We start from the raw sequence: 25,138 nt of genomic DNA, 5'->3' as shown, positions 1-25,138 counted from the left end.
TTCCAGAAAGAATTGGCTTCAGTTCCTGAAGTCCAGACTTTTGTAAAAGGAGTACTACATATACAGCCCCCGGTTGTGCCCCCAGTGGCACCGTGGGATCTTAATGTAGTCTTGGATTTTCTCAAATCCCATTGGTTTGAGCCGCTCAAATCGGTGGAGTTGAAGTATCTTACATGGAAAGTAACCATGCTACTGGCCCTGGCTTCAGCCAGGAGAGTATCAGAATTGGCGGCTTTATCATATAAGAGCCCATATCTGATTTTCCATACGGACAGGGCAGAACTGCGGACACGTCCTCATTTTCTGCCTAAGGTGGTTTCAGCGTTTCACCTGAACCAGCCTATTGTGGTGCCTGCGGCTACTAACGATTTGGAGGATTCCAAGTTGTTGGACGTGGTCCGGGCATTGAAAATATATATTTCAAGAACGGCGGGAGTCAGAAAGTCTGACTCACTGTTTATATTGTATGCACCCAACAAGATGGGTGCTCCTGCTTCTAAGCAGACGATTGCTCGTTGGATTTGTAGCACAATTCAACTTGCACATTCTGTGGCAGGCTTGCCACAACCTAAATCTGTCAAGGCCCATTCCACAAGGAAAGTGGGCTCATCCTGGGCGGCTGCCCGGGGGGTCTCGGCATTACAACTCTGCCGAGCTGCTACTTGGTCAGGGGCAAACACATTTGCAAAATTCTACAAATTTGATACCCTGGCTGAGGAGGACCTTGAGTTCTCTCATTCGGTGCTGCAGAGTCATCCGCACTCTCCCGCCCGTTTGGGAGCTTTGGTATAATCCCCATGGTCCTGACGGAGTCCCCAGCATCCACTTAGGACGTTAGAGAAAATAAGAATTTACTTACCGATAATTCTATTTCTCGTAGTCCGTAGTGGATGCTGGGCGCCCATCCCAAGTGCGGATTGTCTGCAATACTTGTACATAGTTATTGTTACAAACAAATTCGGGTTGTTATTGTTGTGAGCCGTCTGTTCAGAGGCTCCTACGTTTGTCATACTGTTAACTGGGTTCAGATCACAGGTTGTACGGTGTGATTGGTGTGGCTGGTATGAGTCTTACCCGGGATTCAAAATCCTTCCTTATTGTGTACGCTCGTCCGGGCACAGTATCCTAACTGAGGCTTGGAGGAGGGTCATAGGGGGAGGAGCCAGTACACACCACCTAATCCTAAAGCTTTATTTTTGTGCCCTGTCTCCTGCGGAGCCGCTATTCCCCATGGTCCTGACGGAGTCCCCAGCATCCACTACGGACTACGAGAAATAGAATTATCGGTAAGTAAATTCTTATTTTAAGTGTGTGTGGGTATGTATATAGATATATCCATACAATACCATATATAGGGGATAAAACAAACACTTCCGCAATGTTTTCTAGAAACAGAATACCCCACCTTGCCACATAACATTTTCCCCCATCTTTTCTCGCAGGCTGGTCACCATTTTGGAAAGCCAGCGCAACCTCCGAGAAACTTCTGGTGCACCTAAATTAGCGGTACACTACATACAGGGTGGGGTGTTGCCTTCCCTTTATTATTCCTTGGTGTCACTAGTTACTAATGCTATTTGTAATTTGGGGAATGTATTTAAGGCATCAGACAAATAGCGCTGTGGCTCAGTACGCTAGTAGCGGGTATCTGAACATCCAAAAAAAAAAAAACTTTAAGGGGAGATCCTATAGCCTAGTGGCTAAGACTCCTGTCCCACAGCGCAGCGCTACTGGTTCAGGTCTCCGCTGCTCCAGAAAGTTTATTTGAATCGTGTCGGTCACACATTATAGTGCAGACCTTACATAGGGCTGTGTTTATTTAACCCACCTTTTCTCCTTTCGTTCATATCACCTGGACAGTCAGAGAAATACCTGTTAGGTGGGGATTGTGCGGGGCAGCCATCTCTTCAGTCCTCAACGCAGGGCGGGGTGTTGCCTTCCCTTTATGATTCCTTGGTGTCACTAGTTACTAATGCTATTTGTAATTTGGGAATGTGTGTAAGGCATCAGACAAATAGCGATGTGGCTCAGTACGCTAGTAGCGGGTATCTGAACAGAGGTTTGAAAAAAAAAAAAAAAAAAAAAAACTTTAAGGGGAGCTCCTATAGCCTAGGGCTAAGACTCCTATCCCACAGCACAGCGCTACTGGTTCAGGTCTCCGCTGCTCCAGAAAGTTTATTTGAATCGTGTCGGTCACACATTATAGTGCAGACCTTACATAGGGCTGTGTTTATTTAACCCACCTTTTCTCCTTTAGTTTGTCTCACCTGGGATAGTAAAGAATTCCCTCTTAGGTGTGAAGTATGCGGTGGAACCATCTGCTTAGCCCTCCACGCACCTGCAGGACACTCCTGTTTGAACAGCTCAGATTATACAGGTAATGTCGCTTTTAACCAGAGACCTTGTACGTCATTTCACCTCTCCAGGTTTCTAAAGGAACCTTGTTAACCTTCCGTGTTACAATACTAATGATGTCTGTTTTCTGGGGAGTCTGAACCAGTGTCTCAGAATATCCCGGTGCATTGTACAGCAGTTCGGCTGATACTGCAGGTAAAGGAGACGGACACGTCAAGTCCATCAGGGTTCGACGCCGATGACGAAATGGCAGCGACTGGTCCAGTTTCGGAGTAGCTGGACATGCTCCGGTAGGCGGCCGGCAGACACCCGAATACACAATTTCAGGTATCAAACAATGTTTGTTTTCCTATCCTTTCCCCGCAGACGGCACAAAAGGGTATCAGAACCTCTCTAGGGTATACCCCTTAAGGTATCGCCGGCCCAACAAGCTGCCGTTTTCCTGAGGCAACCTGGCTCAGGGATCCATCGAAAGCACATATACGGCAGCGGGGTTCTACCTTGTCCGGAGCAGGTAGGTTGTGGAACAATTGTCCTCTAGGTTACAGGATGTTTTACATCAGGATCAATTGATACTTTGGTACAGGTCAGAATCACGATTCTGCTTTATGTTCTTTGGAGGTCTCAACGTCTGTAGACTCGGAACCTGCATTTCTCTAACGTCCTAGTGGATGCTGGGAACTCCGTAAGGACCATGGGGAATAGCGGGCTCCGAAGGAGGCTGGGCACTCTAGAAAGATCTTAGACTACCTGGTGTGCACTGGCTCCTCCCACTATGACCCTCCTCCAAGCCTCAGTTAGATTTCGTGCCCGGCCGAGGTTGGATGCACACTAGGGGCTCTCCTGAGCTCTTAGAAAGTTATAGTCTTAGACTTTGTTATTTTCAGTGAGACCTGCTGGCAACAGGCTCACTGCAGCGAGGGACTAAGGGGAGAAGAAGCGAACTCGCCTGCTTGCAGCCGGATTGGGCTTCTTAGGCTACTGGACACCATTAGCTCCAGAGGGATCGACCGCAGGCCCAGCCTTGATGTTCAGTCCCGGAGCCGCGCCGCCGTCCCCCTTACAGAGCCAGAAGCAAGAAGATGGTCCGGAAAATCGGCGGCATGAAGACTCTGTCTTCACCAAGGTAGCGCACAGCACTGCAGCTGTGCGCCATTGCTCCTCTCACACACTTCACACTCCGGTCACTGAGGGTGCAGGGCGCTGGGGGGGGGGGCGCCCTGAGGCAGCAATAAAAACACCTTGGCTGGCTAAAATACCTCAATATATGGCCCCAGGGGCTATATATGAGGTAAATACCCCTGCCAGAATTCCATAAAAAACGGGAGAATAGGCCGCGAAAAAGGGGCGGAGCCTATCTCCTCAGCACACTGGCGCCATTTTTCCCTCACAGCTCGGCTGGAGGGAAGCTCCCTGGCTCTTCCCTGCACAGTAAGAGGGAAAAGAGAGGGGGGGCATTAAAATTGGCACTGTATACAGTATATTATATAAAAGCTATTAGGGACATAACTCAGTTAGTCCCTGTATATATATAGCGCTCTGGTGTGTGCTGGCATACTCTTACTCTGTCCCCCCAAAGGGCTTTTGTGGGTCCTGTCCTCGTTTAGAGCATTCCCTGTGTGTCTGCGGTGTGTCGGTACGGCTGTGTCGACATGTTGAATGAGGAGGCTTATATGGTGACAGAACAGAGGCCGATATATGTGATGTCGCCCCCTGTGGGGCCGACACCAGAGTGGATGGATAGGTGAAAGGTATTAACCGACAGTGTCAACTCCTTACATAAAAGGGTGGATGACGTAACAGCTGTGGGACAGCCGGCTTCGCAGCCCGCGCCTGCCCAGGCGTCTCAAAGGCCATCAGGGGCTCAAAAACGCCCGCTCTCTCAGATGGCAGACACAGATGTCGTCACGGAGTCTGACTCCAGTGTCGACAAGGTGGAGACATATACACAATCCACTAGGAACATCCGTGACGTGATCCCGGCAATAAAAAATGTGTTATACATTTCTGACTTTAACCCAAGCACCTCTAAAAATGGGTTTTAGGTTTGGGGAGAAAAAACAGGCAGTGTTTTGTTCCCCCATCAGATGAATAAATGAAGTGTGTGAAAGCGTGGGTTCCCCCGTTAAGAAACTGGTAATTTATAAAAAGTTACTGATGGCGTACCCTTTCCCGCCAGGTGGATAAGTTACGCTGGGAGATATCCCCTAGGGTGGATAAGGCGCTCACACGTTTGTCAAAAAAGGTGGCACTGCCGTCTTAGGATACGGCCACTTTAATAGGTACCTGTTGATAAAAAACAGGAGGCTATCCTGAAGTCTGTATTTACACACTCAGGTACTAGACTGAGACCTGCAGATAGTGCTGCTGCAGCGTGGTCGGTGACCCTGTCAAACAGGGATACTAGTTGGCAAACATAAAAACATATTAAAGACGTCGTCTTATATATGGGGGATGCACAGAGGGATATTTTGCCGGCTGGCATCCAAAATAAATGTAATGTCCATTCTGTCAGGAGGGTATTAGAGACCTGTCACTGGACAGGTGATGCTGACTTAAAAAGCGCATAGAGAGCCTTATAAGGGTGAGGAATTATTTGGGGATGGTCTCTGGGACCTCGTATCCACAGCAACTGCTGGGAAGAAATAATTTTACCTCAGGTTTCCTCACAGACAAAGGTACAGTCCTTTCGGCTTCAGAAAAGCAAGCGGGTCAAATGGCGCTTCCTTTCTGTACAGAGACAAGGGTAGAGGGAAAAAAGCTGCACCAGTCAGCCTGTTCCCAGAATCAAGATTCTTCCCCCGCCTCCTGTGAGGCCACACCATGACGCGGGTGCTCCACAGGTGTAGCCAGGTACGGTGGGGGGCCGTCTCAAAAATTTCAGCAATTAGTGGGCTCGCTCACAGGTGGATCCCTGTTTCTTTCAAGTAGTATTTCAGGGGTACAAGCTGGAATTCGAGATGTCTCCCCCCAGCCGTTTCCTAAAATATGCCTTGCTGACAACTCCCTCAGGCAGGGAGGCTGTGCTAGAGGCAATTAATAAGCGGTATTCCCAGCAGGTAATACTCAAGGTGCCCCTACTTCAACAAGGACGGGGTTACTATTCCACACGGGTTGGGGTACCGAAACCGCATGGTTCGGTGTGACCCATTTTATATTTAAAATCCTTGAACACAAAAATTCAAGTTCAAGATGGAATTGCTCAGGGCGGTTATTCCAAGCCTGGACGAGGGGGATTACATGGTATCCTGGGACATCAAGGATGCTTACCTGCATGTCCCCATTTACCATCCTCGCCAGGAGTACCTCAGATTTGTGGTACAGGATTACCATTACCAAGTCCAGACACTGCCGTTGGACTGTACATGGCACCGAGGGTGTTTTATCAAGGTAATGGCCGAAATGTTGATACTCCTTCAAAAAAAGGGAGTTGTAATTATCCCGTACTTGGACAATCTCGTTATAAGGGCGAAGTCCAAGGAGCAGTTGGTAGTCGGGGTAGCACTATTTTGGAAAGTGCTACAAAAGCATGGTTGGATTCTAAACAGTCCAAAGTCACAGCTGGTTCCTATGACACGTCTACTGTTCCTGGGGATGGTTCTGGACATAAACCAGAAATAGTGTTTCTCCCGGAGGAGAAAGCCAAGGAGTTGTCATCTCTAGTCAGAGACCTCCTGAAGCCAAAATAGGTAGCGGTGCATCATTGCACGCGAGTCCTGGGAAAAATGGTAGCTTCCTACGAAGCAATCCCATTAGGCAGGTTCCATACAAGAACTTTTCAGAGGGACCTGTTGGACAAGTGGTCCGGATCGCATCTTCCGATGCATAGGCTGATAACCCTGTCTCCAAGGACCAGGGTATCTCTACTGTGGTGGCTGCAGAGTGCCCATCTTCAAGAGGGCCGCAGGTTCGGCATACAGGACTAGGTCCTAGTGACCATGGATTCCAGCCTTTGAGGCTGGGAGGCAGTCACACAGGGAAGAAATTTCCAGGGACTTTGGTCAAGTCAGGTTATTTCCCTACACATAAATATTCTGGACCTGAGGGCCATTTACAATGCCCTGAGGCCGGCAAGGCCTCTGCTTCAAAACCAGCCGGTACTGATCCAATCAGACAACATCACGGCAGTTGCCCATGTAAACCAACAGGGCGGCACAAGAAGCAGGATGGCGATGGCAGAAGCCACAAGGATTCTCCGATAGGCGGAAAATCATGTGTTAGCACTGTCAGCAGTGTTCATTCCCGGAGTGGACAACTGGGAAGCAGATCTTCTCAACAGACACGACCTCCACCCGGGAGAATGGGGACTTCCTCCAGAAGTCTTCCAATAGGATTGTACACCATTGGGAAAGGCCACAGGTGGACATGATGGCGTCCCGCCTCAACAAAAAGCTATAAAAGATATTGCACCGGGTCAAGGGACCCTCAGGCGATAGCTATGGACGCTCTGGTAACACCGTGGGTGTACCAGTCGGTTTATGTGTTCTCCCCTCTGCCTCTCATACCAAAGGTACTGAGAATAATAAGAAGGCGAGGAGTAAGAACGATACTCGTGGATGGCCAAGAAGAGCTTGGTACCCAGAACTTCAAGAATTTATATCAGAGGACCCATGGCCTCTGCCACTCAGACAGGACCTGCGGCAGCAGGGGCCCTGTCTGTTCCAAGACTTACCGCAGCTGCGTTTGTCGGCATGGCGGTTGAACGCCGGATCCTGAAGGAAAAGGGCATTCCGGAGGAAGTCATTCCTACGCTTACTAAAGCCAGGAAAGAGGTTACAGCAACTCATTATCACCGCATATGGCGAAAATATGTTGCATGGTGTGAGGCCGAAAGGGCCCCAACAGAGGAATTTCAACTAGGTCGATTTCTGCATTTCCTGCAAGCAGGAGTGACTATGGGCCTTAAATTGGGTTCCATTAAGGTACAGATCTCGGCTCTGTCGATTTTCTTTCAAAAAGAACTAGCTTCAGTACCTGAAGTTCAGACATTTATAAAAGGAGTGCTGCAGAGTCAGCCCCCGTTTGTGCCTCCTGTGGCACCTTGGGATCTCAACGTGGTGTTGAGTTTCTTAAAATCACATTGGTTTGAACCACTAAAAACCGTGGATCTGAAATATCTCACGTGGAAGGTGGTTATGTTATTGGCCTTGGCTTCTGCCAGGCGAGTATCAAAGTTGGCGGCTTTGTCTTGTAAAAGCCCTTATTTGATTTTCCATATGGATGGGGCAGAGTTGAGGACTCGTCCCCAGTTTCTCCCAAAGGTGGTGTCAGCGTTTCACCTGAACCAGCCTATTGTGGTGCCTAGGCTACTAGGGACTTGGAGGACTCCAAGTTGCTAGACGTTGTCAGGGCACTGAAAATATATGTTTCCAGAACGGCTAGAGTCAGAAAATCTGACTCGCTGTTTATCCTATATGCACATAACAAGCTGGGTGCTCCTGCTTCTAAGCAGACTATTGCTCGTTGGATTTGTAGTACAATTCAGCTTGCACATACTGTGGCAGGCCTGCCACAGCCAAAATCTATCAATGCCCATTCCACAAGGAAGGTGGGCTCATCTTGGGCGGCTGCCCGAGAGGTCTCGGCTTTACAACTTTGCCGAGCAGCTACTTGGTCAGGGGCAAACACGTTTGCAAAAGTTCTACAAATTTGATACCCTGGCTGAGGAGGACCTTGCTTTTGCTCATTCGGTGCTGCAGAGTCATCCGCACTCTCCCGCCCGTTTGGGAGCTTTGGTATAATCCCCATGGTCCTTACGGAGTTCCCAGCATCCACTAGGACGTTAGAGAAAATAAGAATTTACTCACCGGTAATTCTATTTCTCGTAGTCCGTAGTGGATGCTGGGCGCCCATCCCAAGTGCGGTTTATCTGCAATACTTGTACATAGTTATGGTTAACTAAATCGGGTTATTGTTGAGCCATCTGTTGAGAGGCTCTATTGTTTCATACTGTTAACTGTGTTTCATATCACGAGTTGTACGGTGTGATTGGTGTGGCTGGTATGAGTCTTACCCGGGATTCAAAATCCTTCCTTATTGTGTACGCTCGTCCGGGCACAGTACCTAACTGAGGCTTGGAGGAGGGTCATAGTGGGAGGAGCCAGTGCACACCAGGTAGTCAAAGATCTTTCTAGAGTGCCCAGCCTCCTTCGGAACCCGCTATTCCCCATGGTCCTTACGGAGTTCCCAGCATCCACTACGGACTACGAGAAATAGAATTACCGGTGAGTAAATTCTTATTTTTCGCTTGGACTGTCTTAACCCGACGACCTCTGGGGCTGCGACAGTGACAGGTGAACATGAAATCCTACGGGGCAGATGGTTCAGGGGAAGGAACTTTCTGCAGGATTTCTTGAACCATTGGAGGTAAGTCCACTTTGATTTCTCCTACTACTGCCCCAGCTCCAAGACAGACCTTTATCGGTCTTTCCTTTAGATTTTTCCGTACCCTTTCAAGCTTTCGACTCCACACGGACGATATCTCCGTACCCAGGGGGTCTCAGGGTAAAAAGGCTGAAGCAGAGGTTCAACATCCTCGGTCCAGTCTGATTTTCGGTCATCCTATACACCCACTACAGGTCAGACTTTCCTACCACCTGGAGGGTCCCAGGGTAGGCGCAGGTCGGTGGGACAAGGCTTGGGCGGTTACAGACTAGATTTTGGGGTACAACCGTCTCAGGAATCCCTCGGCATGGATCGGCCACTTTACAATGACGAGTCATAATGCAGGCGGCGCTCTATATGCTTCTAATCGCAAAGGGTGTTGTTCCCTGTTTTTCACATATCATTTGAATCGGGACAGTTCTCAGGCCTTTGTTTTCTTTTCACGTTCCGAAGCCAGTTGGCTCGGCCAGGCCTATTCTGGCCTTAGAATCCTTTCAGTCTGTGACTGCTAGTTTGAACAAAAAAGGGAGTTTTACGTGTCCCTTGTCTTCAGAGATGCCTGTTTACTGATTTCCGCTGGTTTCCTTATCGGGCTTTTCTCAGATTCGCATTATAGGATTCTTATTTTCACTGTCAGTCCTTTCCTTTCGGTCTCTCTTCCGCTCCCACAGGGTTCAGGAAGATCACAGAATAACTCTTTTTCAAGGGCAGGAGGTGACGTTGGTTCCCTAATGGGACAATCTACTGCTATTATCCCACTCTGTACATTAGGGGCTTCTGAAGATCCGGAGGATCCAGGAGCTTCTGGTTCGACACAGATCCAATTTATGCTCCTCATAAACGTTTTCTCAACAGGGTCCATCGGGGGATTTTTCCTTCCTCGGTACCAGGTACTCTATTTCTTCAGTCAAGCTGCGACGCAATGAGTGGTCGCCTACATTCCCCTCTGAGCGGGGGACAACAATCTTCTTTCCAGGTCAAGCCACCAGGTCAGACTCCCGGGTGAGGGAACATTCCCCGGAGTTTGGTCAGCTGGTCCGCTATGGGCGGAGATTTCGGATCGACCTCAGGGCGTTCTGACTGACTCTTTAACCCTTTCCTACTCTCGGACGTGAGCTCTGGCGGCAATAGCCGAGGATGACCTCAGGGTTCCTGGGAGTTTCGGGTTATTCTATCCTGCCTCCTTTTGTATTTCTACCTCACGGTCGATAACACAGGAAGGGAATATGCGTGCTAGTCCTCTCCGTGGCTCTGGTTGGGCCTCGCATGACTTGAAGATACAGCTACACCTGTTGTCAGTAGAGGAGCCTTGGCTCCTACCTCGACTGGACTGTCTACTTCAACAGGGTCCTTTTCTTTGTTCATGTTACACTGGTTTCGTTTAACCGTGTGACTGTTCACGAGACCTCAGAAGGGAGGAGTTCCCTAGTTCGGTTAGGCCTACTGGGCCCCAATTTCAGACGCCTGTTACCTCTTCTCGCTTTTGCCACTTTTGCAAAAACTTTAAGGAACTTAATAAGGATAAAAAGGGGTTTTCCCCTTCTTTCAGTTACCATTCAGCAGTCATCTTGGGTTTCTCTGGGAGGTTTTGCTCGGCTGCGCTTCAAAACACATTGACCTGAATTTTGGGTCTCTTCTTTTTTCGGTTTTCTTCCAAAAGAGATTTGCCTGGCGGCCGTAAGTTCGGCCTCTCTTTCAGAGAGTACTCTATTGACAACTCCCCCGGCTGAGCTTCGGCCTCAGCGGTCGTTCCTTCCAGAGGGGATGTACGTTTTTCATATAAATCTGACACTAGTGTATTTCAGTCCTCTTTGAATGTTGTCAGGGCTCGCCGACTCTCTCTACAGAGGTCTTAGGCTATTCAACTAAGTGTTTTTCCTCTTTGTTCTGTACGATGCTCCCGTACTAAATAGCCGGGGTCCCAGCATATGCTGGGCTGTTGGATACATCTGACAATCAGACAGTCTTCTTGGCGGTTGCTCGGGAGCATCCGTTTTCCTTTTCAGCGCACTTTACGCGCGTTGTGGGACCTTCGTGGGCAGCTGCCCGTGGGGTCTCCATGAATACTTTGTCGGGTGACTACTTGGTCGGACCGACATTCGTTTTTGTCAAATTCTACAAGTTTGACACTTTCGCGGCCTCTGCATCACAGTTTGGCCGAGTGGTTTTACAGGACTCTCAGCGCTCTCCCACCCGTTTTGGGAGCTCTGGGACGTCCCCATTGTAACTACGCTCCAGTGGCCCCTAGTGGATGAAGGAGAAATCAGGATTTTGGTACTTACCGATAAATCCCTTTCTCCGATTCCACAGGGGCCACTGGACGCCCGCCCAGCGCTGTTCCTCCTTGTTTTTTGCTTAACTGTTTGCAGATCACCATATGACTGCTTGTTGAGTTCAGGCTAGCCTGGTTTTTTGTCAGGTTCGGTTCCAGGTTTGGTTTAGGTTATCCTGGTTTACAGGGCGTCATTAACCTCCTCTACCTTACGGTTTGTTTATTCCAGCTCTCCTCGGGCACAGTTTTACGTAGACTGGCTTGGAGGGGAGATAGTAGGGGAGGAGCTAGCCACAGTGTGAGAATTTTTAAAGTGCCAGCTCCCAATTACTGCCTACTATTTCCCCATTGTAACTACGCTCCAGTGGCCCCTGTGGAATCGGAGAAAGGGATTTATCGGTAAGTACCAAAATCCTGATTTCTGATTGGTTCCCTCCGATCCTGCGAGCTGCCATTTTGTGCTGCTCTCTCACTGACTCAATTACATAGGACGCTTCTTAAAGTTCGGCTTTGTCTGCAGGAAGAACTTTGGGATCAGTTACCTGGGCCGCGATAAACAGGGGCACGAGATGTACCTTTCCCTGATGTCAGACTGGGACCTGGGAACCGCATTCGCCAGCGCTTCCAAACCGTACCTGCAGCTGAAGCTGGACATCAAGCCGTCCGAGGACAGTAAGCTTGTAGGCCAGGAGAAGGGTGTGGCTCTAGGGGTACTTTGGGAATAACCGGGCTCTATGTTCCTTATCTGGTATGTGTGATCGATGACTAGAGAGAGAGCGTGGCAGCCATTGTTGTTGTGGCGAGTGGTGTGGTGTAACCCCTCCCTCTGCCGGCTTATCCACAAATTGCCGACCTGATGTGCGTTATCCACACCGTAGGCCCACTGCTGGAAGACTGGGACATTATCAGCCCAAAGGATGTCATTGGGACAGACTTATTTCTTGTGGACAAGCGGACACTCACTGCAGCACTGCCCTTCACTCAGTCCCTCCTGACTCAGGTGAGAGATAGAGTCACGCTGGAAAGGGAGTTTAAATGTCTCCCTGTACTTTACACCCCTGATTATATATCGCCACAGGATTCAGAACATATTTGCATAGTCCCCGTGTAGTTTTGTATAATAAGACTCATTATTATAATTGTATTTATATAGCACCACCAGTTTACGCCGCGCTGTCCAGAGTCCTTCATCTTCCCTACGTGTGATTCATGTTGGTCACTGACGGTTATACAATGAGATTACAGGTTGTGCGTGTTGCTCGTGCCGCAGGTGGGCCGTACCATTTCCAAGATGCAGCAGGCCCTGAACTGGTCTTATGGAGAAGATGTGAAGCCCTTTAAACCACCGCTCAGCGACGTGGAGTTCCACACCTTCCTGAGCCACGAGGGACAGCTGACCCGTCCCGAGGAGCTTCGTCTGCGCATATACCATGGCGGGGTGGAGCCTTCTCTGAGAAAGGTAAAGATCCGGGCTTCTTCCATCCGCTGTCAGCCAGCAAGGAGATTGGGGTGGTTTCTTTTTTTTAGTTTGAATTCTTGTAGGAACGTAATGCAAAGAAAACTGTCCGTCAAGTGTTGGGCACTGGTAACAAGATCGCCCAATATGGGTATAAGTCTTTGTACTGCGTTCCTACTGCATCCACTCCCCGAATCCTCATCAGCAGCTTATATGGTGGTCAGTTTCCTGGTGAGGCCCTATCCATAGGAACAGAAAGGGGATGGGAATTATTTTCCAGGAGTAAGTTTACATATATAGATAATTAATTGGTTATTAAATGTAAAAAAAAGTCTGTCCATATTATGAAGCCCCCCCCCCCCCCCATTTTTTTTTTTAGCATGGCTTTGGTACTGCTGATTGATCATGCCCAATATTGCGTATTAGTGCAGTTCCTCTTTCCTTCCTCTGGGTATTGCTCTGCTCTGGTGCTTCTAGCACACTCTTATTCATAATTCAGCACTGAGATACAGACCAGAGTGCGTTAGAAGCACCAGAGCAGAGAGCGCCCCCCTACCGCATTAATGAAGAACTGTACGGGTTGTGACAGGTGCCGGGTGCTAGAATGAACACTGTGTATCTCCCGAATTGTAAAGCGCTGCGGCGTATGCTTGCGCTATATGAATAGTTAGTAATGGTAATGATCACATGGTTCTCTTGTCAGGATCTTATTCCTATCTCTAAAGAGCTGGTTACCAATCCCGACACACATAGCTAACACACCCCAACCGCTCCTCTCCCTGTGACTCTGGCTCAGCGCCGGCTCCCGATCGCGGAGAACTTGGAGACTCGCTTCGGTCACATGACATGCGCAGGCAATTTCCATTCTTTTTCTTCCAACCGTGAGCCTTAAAGGTGTAATTGCCCTTTATGTTTCCTGCCACAAACATTGCGCTGAATAACACGGGCCACCACTGTTTACAACTACAAGGAATATGTGCAGTTACCCTCTTTCTACACAAGCTCTATAGGACCCCATCCGATTGAGTCCTTCATACTGTTATTATTGGACCTAAGTGGGTTTATATACTTAGGTGAGTGTCTAGGGTTGGCGCCCACTAGGTCCAAAGTTGTTAGAGGCTTAATATATGTCAGGCCTAAGGAGAAGTTTTTCAGATCATGTCCCAGCCATTGCTGGAGCACCTTCGGAGTAAGTGCTGCCATAGGGCACATGATATTTGGGGAGAGGTCAGATGTGACTTCTGGAAAAGCGTCTGAACACCTGACCCATATCCTCCTTCCCTCGTCTTGAGGAGATGTTCACGTCATTAAGTTACCCACACCCTATACTCGGATAATTAGCAACTAGCGGCAGCTTTGGAATCTTCCGAGCCCCCTGACCCCACCTTGTGCCTCACCCCACTCTCCTTCATTCATACTGTACATACACCACCTTGTTACTATTGTAGAATGTAGCTCTTCCATGTAATGTTATTTTCTCTGACGTCCTAGTGGATGCTGGGAACTCCGTAAGGACCATGGGGAATAGCGGCTCCGCAGGAGACTGGGCACAAAAGTAAAGCTTTAGGACTACCTGGTGTGCACTGGCTCCTCCCCCTATGACCCTCCTCCAAGCCTCAGTTAGATTTTTGTGCCCGGCCGAGAAGGGTGCACACTAGGGGCTCTCCTGAGCTTCTTAGTAAAAGTTTAGTTTTAGGTTTTTTATTTTCAGTGAGACCTGCTGGCAACAGGCTCACTGCATCGAGGGACTAAGGGGAGAAGAAGCGAACTCACCTGAAGTGCAGAGTGGATTGGGCTTCTTAGGCTACTGGACACCATTAGCTCCAGAGGGACCGAACACAGGCCCAGCCTCGGAGCTCGGTCCCAGAGCCGCGCCGCCGGCCCCCTTACAGAGCCAGAAGCAAGAAGAGGTCCGGAAAAATCGGCGGCTGAAGACATCAGTCTTCAACAAGGTAGCGCACAGCACTGCAGCTGTGCGCCATTGTTACTCAGGCACACTTCACACTTCGGTCACTGAGGGTGCAGGGCGCTAGGGGGGGGGGCGCCCTGAGCAGCAATGTAAACACCTTGGCTGGCATAAATACACCACATATAACCCCCAGGGCTATATGGATGTATTTTAACCCCTGCCAGAATCCATAAAAATGTGGGAGAAAAGTCAGCGAAAAAGGGGCAGAGCCTATCTCCTCAGCACACTGGCGCCATTTTCTCTCACAGCTCCGTTGGAGGGAAGCTCCCTGGCTCTCCCCTGCAGTTACTACACTACAGAAAGGGGTTAAAAAAGAGAGGGGGGCACTAATTAGGCGCAGTATTAATAAAACAGCAGCTATAAGGGGAAAAACACTTCTATAAGGTTATCCCTGTATATATATAGCGCTCTGGTGTGTGCTGGCATACTCTCCCTCTGTCTCCCCAAAGGGCTAGTGGGGTCCTGTCCTCAGTCAGAGCATTCCCTGTGTGTGTGCTGTGTGTCGGTACGATTGTGTCGACATGTATGAGGAGGAAAATGGTGTGGAGGCGGAGCAATTGCCTGTAATGGAGATGTCACCCCCTAGGGAGTCGACACCTGAGTGGCTGAGCTTATGGAAGGAATTACGTGACAGTGTCAGCTCTTTACAAAAGATTGATGACATGAGACAGCCGGCTACTCAGCCTGTGCCTGTCTAGGCGTCTCAAAAGCCATCAGGGGCTCTAAAACGCCCGTTACCTCAGATGGCAGATACAGACGCCGACACGGATACTGACTCCAGTGTCGACGATTAAGAGACGAATGTGACTTCCAGTAGGGCCACACGTTACATGATTGAGGCAATGGAAAATGTTTTACATATTTCTGATAATACCAGTACCACTAAAAAGGGTATTATGTTGGGTGAGAAAAAACTGCCTGTAGTTTTTCCTGCATCTGAGGAATTAAATGAAGTGTGTGATGAGGCGTGGGTTTCCCCCGATAACAACTGTTAATTCCTAAAAAGTTATTAGCATCATACCCCTTCCCGCCAAAGGATAGGGCACGTTGGGAAACACCCCCTAGGGTGGAAAAAGCGCTCACACGCTTGTCTAAACAGGTGGCACTACCGTCCCCGGATACGGCCGCCCTTAAGGAACCTGCTGACAGAAAGCTTGAGAATATCCTAAAATGTATATACACTCACACGGGTGTTATACTGCGACCAGCAATCGCCTCAGCCTGGATGTGCAGTGCTGGGGTGGCTTGGTCGGATTCCCTGACTGACAATATTGATACCCTAGATAGGGACAGTATATTACTGACTATAGAGCATTTAAAAGATGCATTTATATATATGCGTGATGCACAGAGGGATATTTGCCGACTGGCATCAAGAGTAAGTGCGCTGTCCATTTCTGCCAGAAGAGGGTTATGGACAAGACAGTGGTCAGATGATGCTGATTCCAAAAGGCATATGGAAGTATCGCCTTATAAAAGGGAGGAGTTATTTGGGGTAGGTCTAACAGACCTGGTGGCCACGGCAACGGCTGGGAAATCCACATTTTTACCCCAGGTAGCCTCTCAACATAAGAAGACGCCGTATTATCAGGCGCAGTCCTTTAGGCCCCATAAGGGCAAGCGGGCAAAAGACTCCTCATTTCTGCCCCGTGGCAGAGGGAGAGGAAAAAGGCTGCAGCAGAAGCCATTCACAAGCTGTATTCCCAGCGGGTGATAATCAAGGTACCCCTCCTACAACAGGGAAAGGGGTATTATTCCACACTGTTTGTGGTACCGAAGCCGGACGGCTCGGTGAGACTTATTTTAAATCTGAAATCCTTGAACACTTACATACAAAGGTTCAAATTCGAGATGGAGTCACTCAGAGCGGTGATTGCGAACCTGGAAGAAGGGGATTATATGGTGTCTCTGGACATCAAGGATGCTTATCTCCATGTCCCAATTTACCCTTCTCACCAAGGGTACCTCAGGTTTGTGGTACAGAACTGTCACTATCAGTTTCAGACGCTGCCGTTTGGTTTGTCCACGGCACCCCGGGTCTTTACCAAAGTAATGGCCGAAATGATGATACTCCTTCGAAGGAAGGGAGGGAGTTTGTTATCCCTTACTTGGACGATCTCCTGATAAGGGCAAGATCCAGGGAACTATTGGTAGTCGGGGTAGCACTATCTCAGGTAGTGTTGCGGCAGCACGGTTGGATTCTCAATATTCCAAAATCGCAGCTGATCCCGACGACACGTCTTCTATTCCTAGGGATGATCCTGGACACAGTCCAGAAAAAGGTGTTTCTCCCGGAGGAGAAAGCCAGGGAGTTATCCGAACTAGTCAGAAACCTCCTAAAACCAGGCCAAGTGTCAGTGCATCAGTGCACAAGGGTCCTGGGAAAAATGGTGGCTTCCTACGAAGCAATTCCATTCGGCAGATTCCACGCAAGAACTTTCCAGTGGGACCTGCTGGACAAATGGTCCGGATAGCATCTTCAGATGCATCAGCAGATAACCCTGTCACCAAAGACAAGGGTGTCTCTCCTGTGGTGGTTGCAGAGTGCTCATCTTCTAGAGGGCCGCAGATTCGGCATTCAGGACTGGGTCCTGGTGACCACGGATGCCAGCCTGCGAGGCTGGGGAGCAGTCACACAGGGAAGAAATGTCCAGGGCTTGTGGTCAAGCCTGGAGACATCACTTCACATAAATATTTTGGAGCTAAGGGCCATTTACAATGCCCTAAGCCAAGCAAGACCTCTGCTTCAAGGTCAGCCGGTGCTGATCCAGTCGGACAACATCACGGCAGTCGCCCACGTAAACAGACAGGGCGGCACAAGAAGCAGGAGGGCAATGGCAGAAGCTGCAAGGATTTTTCGCTGGGCGGAAAATCATGTGATAGCATTGTCAGCAGTGTTCATTCCGGGAGTGGACAACTGGGAAGCAGACTTCCTCAGCAGGCACGGCCTCCACCCGGGAGAGTGGGGACTTCACACAGAAGTCTTCCACATGATTGTAAACCGTTGGGAAAAACCAAAGGTGGACATGATGGCGTCCCGCCTATACAAAAAATTGGACAGGTATTGCGCCAGGTCAAGGGACCCTCAGGCAATAGCGGTGGACGCTCTGGTAACACCGTGGGTGTACCAGTCAGTGTATGTGTTCCCTCCTCTTCCTCTCATACCAAAAGTACTGAGAATTATAAGACGGAGGGGAGTAAGAACTATACTCGTGGCTCCGGATTGGCCAAGAAGTACTTGGTACCCGGAACTTCAAGAGATGCTCACGGAGGACCCGTGGCCTCTACCTCTAAGAAGGGACCTGCTCCAGCAAGGACCCTGTCTGTTCCAAGACTTACCGCGGCTGCGTTTGACGGCAGGGCGGTTGAACGCCGGATCCTGAAGGAAAAAGGCATTCCGGATGAAGTCATCCCTACCCTGATCAAGTCAGGAAGGATGTAACCGCAAAGCATTATCACCGCATTTGGCGAAAATATGTTGCGTGGTGCGAGGCCAGTAAGGCCCCGATGGAGGAATTTCAACTAGGTCGATTCCTGCATTTCCTGTAAACAGGAGTGTCTATGGGCCTAAAATTGGGGTCCATTAAGGTTCAAATTTCGGCCCTGTCAATTTTCTTCCAGAAAGAACTAGCTTCAGTTCCTGAAGTTCAGACGTTTGTAAAAAGGGTACTGCATATACAGCCTCCTTTTGTGCCTCCAGTGGCACCTTGGGATCTCAATGTAGTTTTGGGGTTCCTAAAGTCACATTGGGTTGAACCACTTGAATCTGTGGAGTTAAAATATCTCACATGGAAAGTGGTCATGTTGTTGGCCCTGGCCTCGGCCAGGCGCGTGTCAGAATTGGCGGGCTTTATCCTGTAAAAGCCCTTATCTGATCTTCCATTCAGACAGGGCGGAATTGAGGACTCGTCCTCTTTTTCTCCCTAAGGTGGTTTCAGTGTTTCATCTGAACCAACCTATTGTGGTACCTGCGGCTACTAGTGACTTGGAGGACTCCAAGTTGCTGGATGTAGTCAGGGCCCTGAAAATATGTTTCCAGGACGGCTGGAGTCAGAAAATCTGACTCGCTGTTTATCCTGTATGCACCCAACAAGCTGGGTGCTCCTGCTTCTAAGCAGACTATTGCTCGTTGGATTTGTAGTACAATTCAGCTTGCACATTCTGTGGCAGGACTGCCACAGCCAAAATCTGTAAATGCCCATTCCACAAGGAAGGTGGGCTCATCTTGGGCGGCTGCCCGAGGGGTCTCGGCTTTACAACTTTGCCGAGCAGCTAATTGGTCAGGGGCAAACACGTTTGCTAAATTCTACAAATTTGATACCCTGGCTGAGGAGGACCTGGAGTTCTCTCATTCGGTGCTGCAGAGTCATCCGCACTCTCCCGCCCGTTTGGGAGCTTTGGTATAATCCCCATGGTCCTTACGGAGTTCCCAGCATCCACTAGGACGTCAGAGAAAATAAGAATTTACTTACCGATAATTCTATTTCTCGTAGTCCGTAGTGGATGCTGGGCGCCCATCCCAAGTGCGGATTGTCTGCAATACTTGTACATAGTTATTGTTAACTAAATCGGGTTATTGTTGTTGTGAGCCATCTATCCAGAGGCTCCTCTGTTATCATGCTGTTAACTGGGTTCAGATCACAAGTTGTACAGTGTGATTGGTGTGGCTGGTATGAGTCTTACCCGGGATTCATAAATCCTTCCTTATTGTGTACGCTCGTCCGGGCACAGTATCCTAACTGAGGCTTGGAGGAGGGTCATAGGGGGAGGAGCCAGTGCACACCAGGTAGTCCTAAAGCTTTACTTTTGTGCCCAGTCTCCTGCGGAGCCGCTATTCCCCATGGTCCTTACGGAGTTCTCAGCATCCACTACGGACTACGAGAAATAGAATTATCGGTAAGTAAATTCTTATTATGCATCTGGTCTATATAAGAAAGTAGCCATACAGCGCCTCTTATTAAACTGTTATATGGGGTGTTATTGATGGTGGACGACGAGAAGCTTCCGCTGGACTCACTATACACTGTCAGAGTCTTAGTAAAAAAGTCTTTAAAGAGGAGAAAATGTAACCGTTTAAATATGGCGATAAGCTGCGCCTGATGCATGCAGTACGTGAAGCGTAAGCAGATGGCGCAATATCCTCGACCGTTCAGTAGAAGCTGGTGCCTCACGTTCTGCTGAAGTTCCTGGCTACTAGTACACTGTTGATTTTGTCCCCCACAAAATGGCTGCCTCCGTCGTATTGTGTGGCTTGTTCAGGAGGCGTTCAATACCCCCCAATGGCACTTACTAATTGTTTCTTCTCTGTCTTCCCTGCCCTCTTAGATTACCCCACATTCCAGTCTATATTTTGTTCTCCTATACAGGTGGTCTGGAGATACCTGCTGAATGTATACCCGGACGGCCTAAGTGGACAAGAGCGCATGGACTATATGAAGTATAAAACCCGAGAGTATTACCAGCTGAAGAGTGAGTGGAGGGAGCGGTGCAGCCAAGAGGACTTAGAGTTTATCCAGGGCAATGTCATGAAGGACGTCCTACGTACAGACCGCACACACCCTTATTATGCGGGCTCTGAGGATAACCCCCACCTGCAGGCTCTGCATGACCTGCTAACCACGTATGCCGTTACCCACCCTCAGGTGTCTTACTGTCAGGGCATGAGTGACATCGCGTCCCCCATCCTGGCCGTGATGGACAACGAGGCCCACGCCTTCATCTGTTTCTGTGGCATTATGAAGAGGCTGGAGGGCAACTTCCGCATGGACGGGGAATGCATGTCCGTGAAGTTCTCCCACCTCAAACTTCTTCTGCGTTACTCTGATCCAGAATTCAACTCCTACCTGATGTCTCGCGGCGCGGACGATCTCTTCTTCTGCTACCGTTGGCTGCTTCTAGAACTCAAGAGGGAGTTTGCGTTTGAGGATGCTCTGAGGATGCTAGAGGTGATGTGGAGCTCGTTACCCCCCGATCCCCCGGAGAAAGAGGTGGAGTTGATCGGACCGCCATGTGCCCCGGGAGAATGCCCAAAGAACACCCGGAGGCGGCACATGATGCGTCCAGACCGAGGCCTGAGCCCAGAGGGGGAGGAGGAGGCGCCTGAAGGGCTGGAGAAAGAGCAACCCCAGGCAAAGATGGAAGAAGAAGAGCCTGTGGCACAGCAGGGACCGACAGCCTTAAGGGGTCCCTTGTTGAAACAGGCGAGCTTCGGGGAATTTACGTGTTATGGTGCAAACAAGTGCGGGTCAAGTTTTGAGTCTGAGGATCAGCCGGCGAGTCCGGTCCTTCAGGTTCCGCAAACCACAGAGGAGGATGACGAGGAACGGTTCTGGGAGAAGGAGCCACTCATCAAGCCACCTGACTCTTTGGGGGTTTCCAAATCCCTGTCTGCTCCTTCACTGACCTTTTGCACTCCCACGTCACAGAGCCCAACATCTCTTGATACAATGGATGACCTTGAGCCGTCCTCTGCTGCTAAGGATGACGAAGAGGCCCAACTGGAAGCTGAGCAGACTGCGGCCAGTTCTCCGGCCCCTATCAGCTTACCCCCACCACAAGAGTTTGGGCGCGGGAACCCGTTCATGCTGTTTTTATGCCTTTCCATTCTGTTGGAGCACCGAGAGCAGATCATAAAACAAAACATGGGCTATGACGAGCTGGCGATGCACTTTAACCGCTTGGTCAGAAGGCACAACCTCAACCGCGTGCTTCACCGCGCCAAAGCTCTCTTTGCTGACTATCTACAGTCTAAAGTGTGGGATTCAGAGGAGGGAGATGAGGCTTCTGCAGAATCACCTTCCACCTCCTGACCCTCCGTCTGGCCACCTTCTCTAATCCTGCAGCTGGTCGGCCACCCAGAAAATTGTGCAATGAGGTGACTATTCGCCACTCAGGACCGGTTTTGAAGATTAACATATGAAACATTAAAATTTGCTGGAATCATTACAACAAAATTAGATCAAAACAATGACTTTAGGGGTTAAATAGCTTTTTAGAAATCTCCCGACAACTCCAGGGTTCTTACAGGGAGACCTTCTGGGTGATCTCGAAGCAGAAAGTGGCGTCAGATCTTCACAGGTGAAGAAATTATCCCAGTAAATGATAAGATACATATGTATTTCCCAGTTCATAGGTTATCCACAGGCATTATCCATGTAGTTTTATTTATGTTGCCTTATGGTTGAAAAAACATTTCGCTTTAGTTAGAAGTGTAGACGCAATCATCTGCAACCTAGCAGTAGCAACAAGTTCTCAAATCCTCACTGTGACGTTCTCCATAATTGTTCCCCGAGAACGCCATTGATTTTCTAACGTGCTTTAGTCTAGCGGGCAGCGTGGGACTTGAGACTTAGCAGAGAATGGAGTAATTATAGGTCAGATAGTGTGTGCAGGTTCATTTGCCTCAATGACCATTTCTTGGGCCTTAAGAGCTCAGAATATCATCTTTTCAAGTTCATTTGATACATGTCATTCCCATCTCACGTGTAGATAGGTTAGAACTTGGATGTGATTATTTTTCCACCAGAAGGCAGCAAAAAACGTTAACATCGCATCTCAAATCCTGCTCTCATTTGATGGATGTGAATGTACCACGAAACGCGTGGCGTTCTCTCACATAGTAATAATGAACATTGGTGCTTGCAACTTGGTGGACATCTAGCTATGGCCACACCTCTTTCAAATCTAGATGTACATGTAGAAAACTAGGTAATAACTATGGGTGGAGCTCTGCTATGTAAGGTCTTCCGCTTGGGAGAGGCAAGATCTTAGGTGGACTACCTGAGGGAGCTACTCTGTGTTGGGGAATTCTGGAGAAATGCTTGTTGCCTCACCCTGAACTAGGTCTTTCTTGTTGAGCTATTGTGTTGGTCACGGGTGGGAATATGGGACTCTAGATGTTGAACATAATAGCAGAACAAAGTTCCTTCTCTTTGGAGCCTACTTTACATTCAGAGCAGCCATACTTGAGCTTCTGAGAAATGCTCACTGGTGATGTTCCTTCTAGAACGCAACGCTGACGGCGAATATTTCAAATCTATAGTTTCTCTGACGTCCTAAGTGGATGCTGGGACTCCGTAAGGACCATGGGGAATAGCGGCTCCGCAGGAGACTGGGCACAACTATAAAGAAAGCTTTAGGTCTAACTGGTGTGCACTGGCTCCTCCCACTATGACCCTCCTCCAGACTTCAGTTAGAATCTTGTGCCCGGCTGAGCTGGATGCACACTAGGGGCTCTCCTGAGCTCCTAGAAAGAAAGTATATTTTAGGTTTTTTATTTTACAGTGAGATCTGCTGGCAACAGACTCACTGCAGCGAGGGACTAAGGGGAGAAGAAGCGAACCTACCTGACTGGAGATAGTTTGGGCTTCTTAGGCTACTGGACACCATTAGCTCCAGAGGGATCGAACACAGGACCCGACCTCGATCGTTCGGTCCCGGAGCCGCGCCGCCGTCCCCCTTACAGAGCCAGAAGCAAGAAGTGGTCCGGAAAATCGGCGGCAGAAGACCTCGGTCTTCAACAAGGTAGCGCACAGCACTGCAGCTGTGCGCCATTGCTCCTCATGCACACCTCACACTCCGGTCACTGATAGGTGCAGGGCGCTGGGGGGGGAGGCGCCCTGAGCAGCAATATAAACACCTTGGCTGGCAAATCATCACAATATATAGTCCCAGAGGCTATATATGTGATAAATTACCACTGCCAGAATTCCTGAAAAAAGCGGGAGAAGTCCGCCGGAAAAGGGGCGGGGCTAACTCCCTCAGCACACTGGCGCCATTTTCCCTCACAGCTCCGCTGCAAGGATCGCTCCCTGGCTCTCCCCTGCAGTATCAAGCTACAAAGGGTAAAAAAGAGAGGGGGGGCACTAAATTTAGGCACAGTATAACTTATATAGCAGCTATAAGGGGAAATAATTCAGTTAATCCCTGTATTATTATAGCGCTCTGGTGTGTGTGCTGGCATACTCTCTCTCTGTCCCCCCAAAGGGCTTCGTGGGGTCCTGTCCTCTGTCAGAGCATTCCCTGTGTGTGTGCGGTGTGTCGGTACGGCTGTGTCGAAATGTTTGATGAGGAGTCTTATGTGGAGGCGGAGCAGATGCCGATAAATGTGATGTCACCCCCTGTGGGGTCGACACCTGTGTGGATGGTTCTGTGGAAGGAATTACGCGACAGTGTCGACTCCTTGCATAAAAGGTTTGACGACATACCAAATATGGGACAGCCGGCTTCTCAGCCTGTGCCTGCCCAGGCGTCTCAAAAGCCATCAGGGGCTCAAAAACGCCCGCTACCTCAGATGTTAGACACAGATGTCGACACGGATACTGACTCCAGTGTCGACGACGATGAGACTAATGTAACTTCCAATAGGGCCACACGTTATATGATTGAGGCAATGAAAAATGTGTTGCATATTTCTGATGTTACCCCAGGTACCACAAAAAAGGGTATTATGTTTGGAGAGAAAAAACTACCAGTAGTTTTTCCTCCATCTGAGGAATTAAATGAAGTGTGTGAAGAAGCGTGGGCTTCCCCCGATAAGAAACTGGTAATTTCTAAGAGGTTACTAATGGCGTACCCTTTCCCGCCAGAGGATAGGTCACGTTGGGAAACATCCCCTAGGGTGGATAAAGCGCTCACACGCTTGTCAAAAAAGGTGGCACTACCGTCTCCGGATACGGCCGCCCTGAAGGAACCTGCTTATAGAAAGCAGGAGGCTATCCTGAAGTCTGTATATACACACACAGGTATTATACTGAGACCAGCTATTGCTTCAGCATGGATGTGCAGTGCTGCAGCTGCGTGGTCAGATTCCCTGTCGGAAAATATTGATACCCTAGACAGGGACACTATATTGCTAACCGTAGAGCATATTAAAGACGCAGTCTTATACATGAGAGATGCACAGAGGGATATTTGCCGGCTGGCATCTAAAATAAGTGCAATGTCCATTTCTGCCAGGAGAGGGTTATGGACTCGGCAGTGGACAGGTGATGCAGATTCTAAAAGGCACATGGAAGTTTTGCCTTATAAGGGTGAGGAGTTGTTCGGGGATGGTCTCTCGGACCTCGTTTCCACAGCAACAGCTGGGAAGTCTACATTTTTACCCCATGTTCCCTCACAGCCAAAGAAAGCACCGTATTATCAGGTACAGTCCTTTCGGCCCAATAAGGGCAAGCGGGTTAAGGGCGCGTCTTTTCTGCCCAGAGGCAGAGGTAGAGGGAAAAAGCTGCAGCATACAGCCAGTTCCCAGGAGCAAAAGTCCTCCCCCGCTTCCTCTAAGTCCACCGCATGACGCTGGGGCTCCACAGGCGGAGCCAGGTACGGTGGGGGCCCGTCTCAAATACTTCAGCAATCAGTGGGCTCGCTCACAGGTGGATCCCTGGATCCTTCAAGTAGTATCTCAGGGGTACAAGCTGGAATTCGAGACGTCTCCCCCCCGCCGTTTCCTCAAATCTGCCTTACCAACAACTCCCTCAGGCAGGGAGGCAGTGTTAGAGGCAATTCACAAGCTGTATTCCCAGCAGGTGATAGTCAAAGTGCCCCTACTTCAACAAGGACGGGGTTACTATTCCACAATGTTTGTGGTACCGAAACCGGACGGTTCGGTGAGACCCATTTTAAATTTGAAATCCTTGAACACATATATAAAAAAATTCAAGTTCAAGATGGAATCGCTCAGGGCGGTTATTGCAAGCCTGGACGA

The 25,138-nt window shown here is 49.3% G+C and overlaps 1 protein-coding gene across 2 annotated transcripts in view; it reads left to right on the top strand.

Moving 5' to 3' along the window:
• TBC1D25 (TBC1 domain family member 25) overlaps nt 1-25,138 on the top strand; it is a 37,462-nt gene that overhangs the window by 6,132 nt on the left and 6,192 nt on the right. Inside the window, exons 3-6 of one of the 2 annotated variants that reach the window (XR_010182929.1) lie at nt 11,532-11,683; nt 11,890-12,011; nt 12,282-12,470; nt 19,803-21,513. Coding sequence is in view for 1 of the 2 variants with exons in the window: in XM_063936035.1 (XP_063792105.1) it covers nt 11,532-11,683; nt 11,890-12,011; nt 12,282-12,470; nt 19,803-21,245 (1,906 nt within the window). In the remaining variant the exon portion in view is untranslated. Of the gene's footprint in view, nt 1-11,531; nt 11,684-11,889; nt 12,012-12,281; nt 12,471-19,802; nt 22,547-25,138 lie in introns of those variants that run through there. The other variant, XM_063936035.1, reaches the window with a different exon arrangement.

This window comes from Pseudophryne corroboree, chromosome 8 (genome assembly GCF_028390025.1).
Source record: "Pseudophryne corroboree isolate aPseCor3 chromosome 8, aPseCor3.hap2, whole genome shotgun sequence".
Lineage (NCBI taxonomy): Eukaryota > Metazoa > Chordata > Amphibia > Anura > Myobatrachidae > Pseudophryne > Pseudophryne corroboree.
This window is presented reverse-complemented; position numbering and strand designations above follow the sequence as displayed.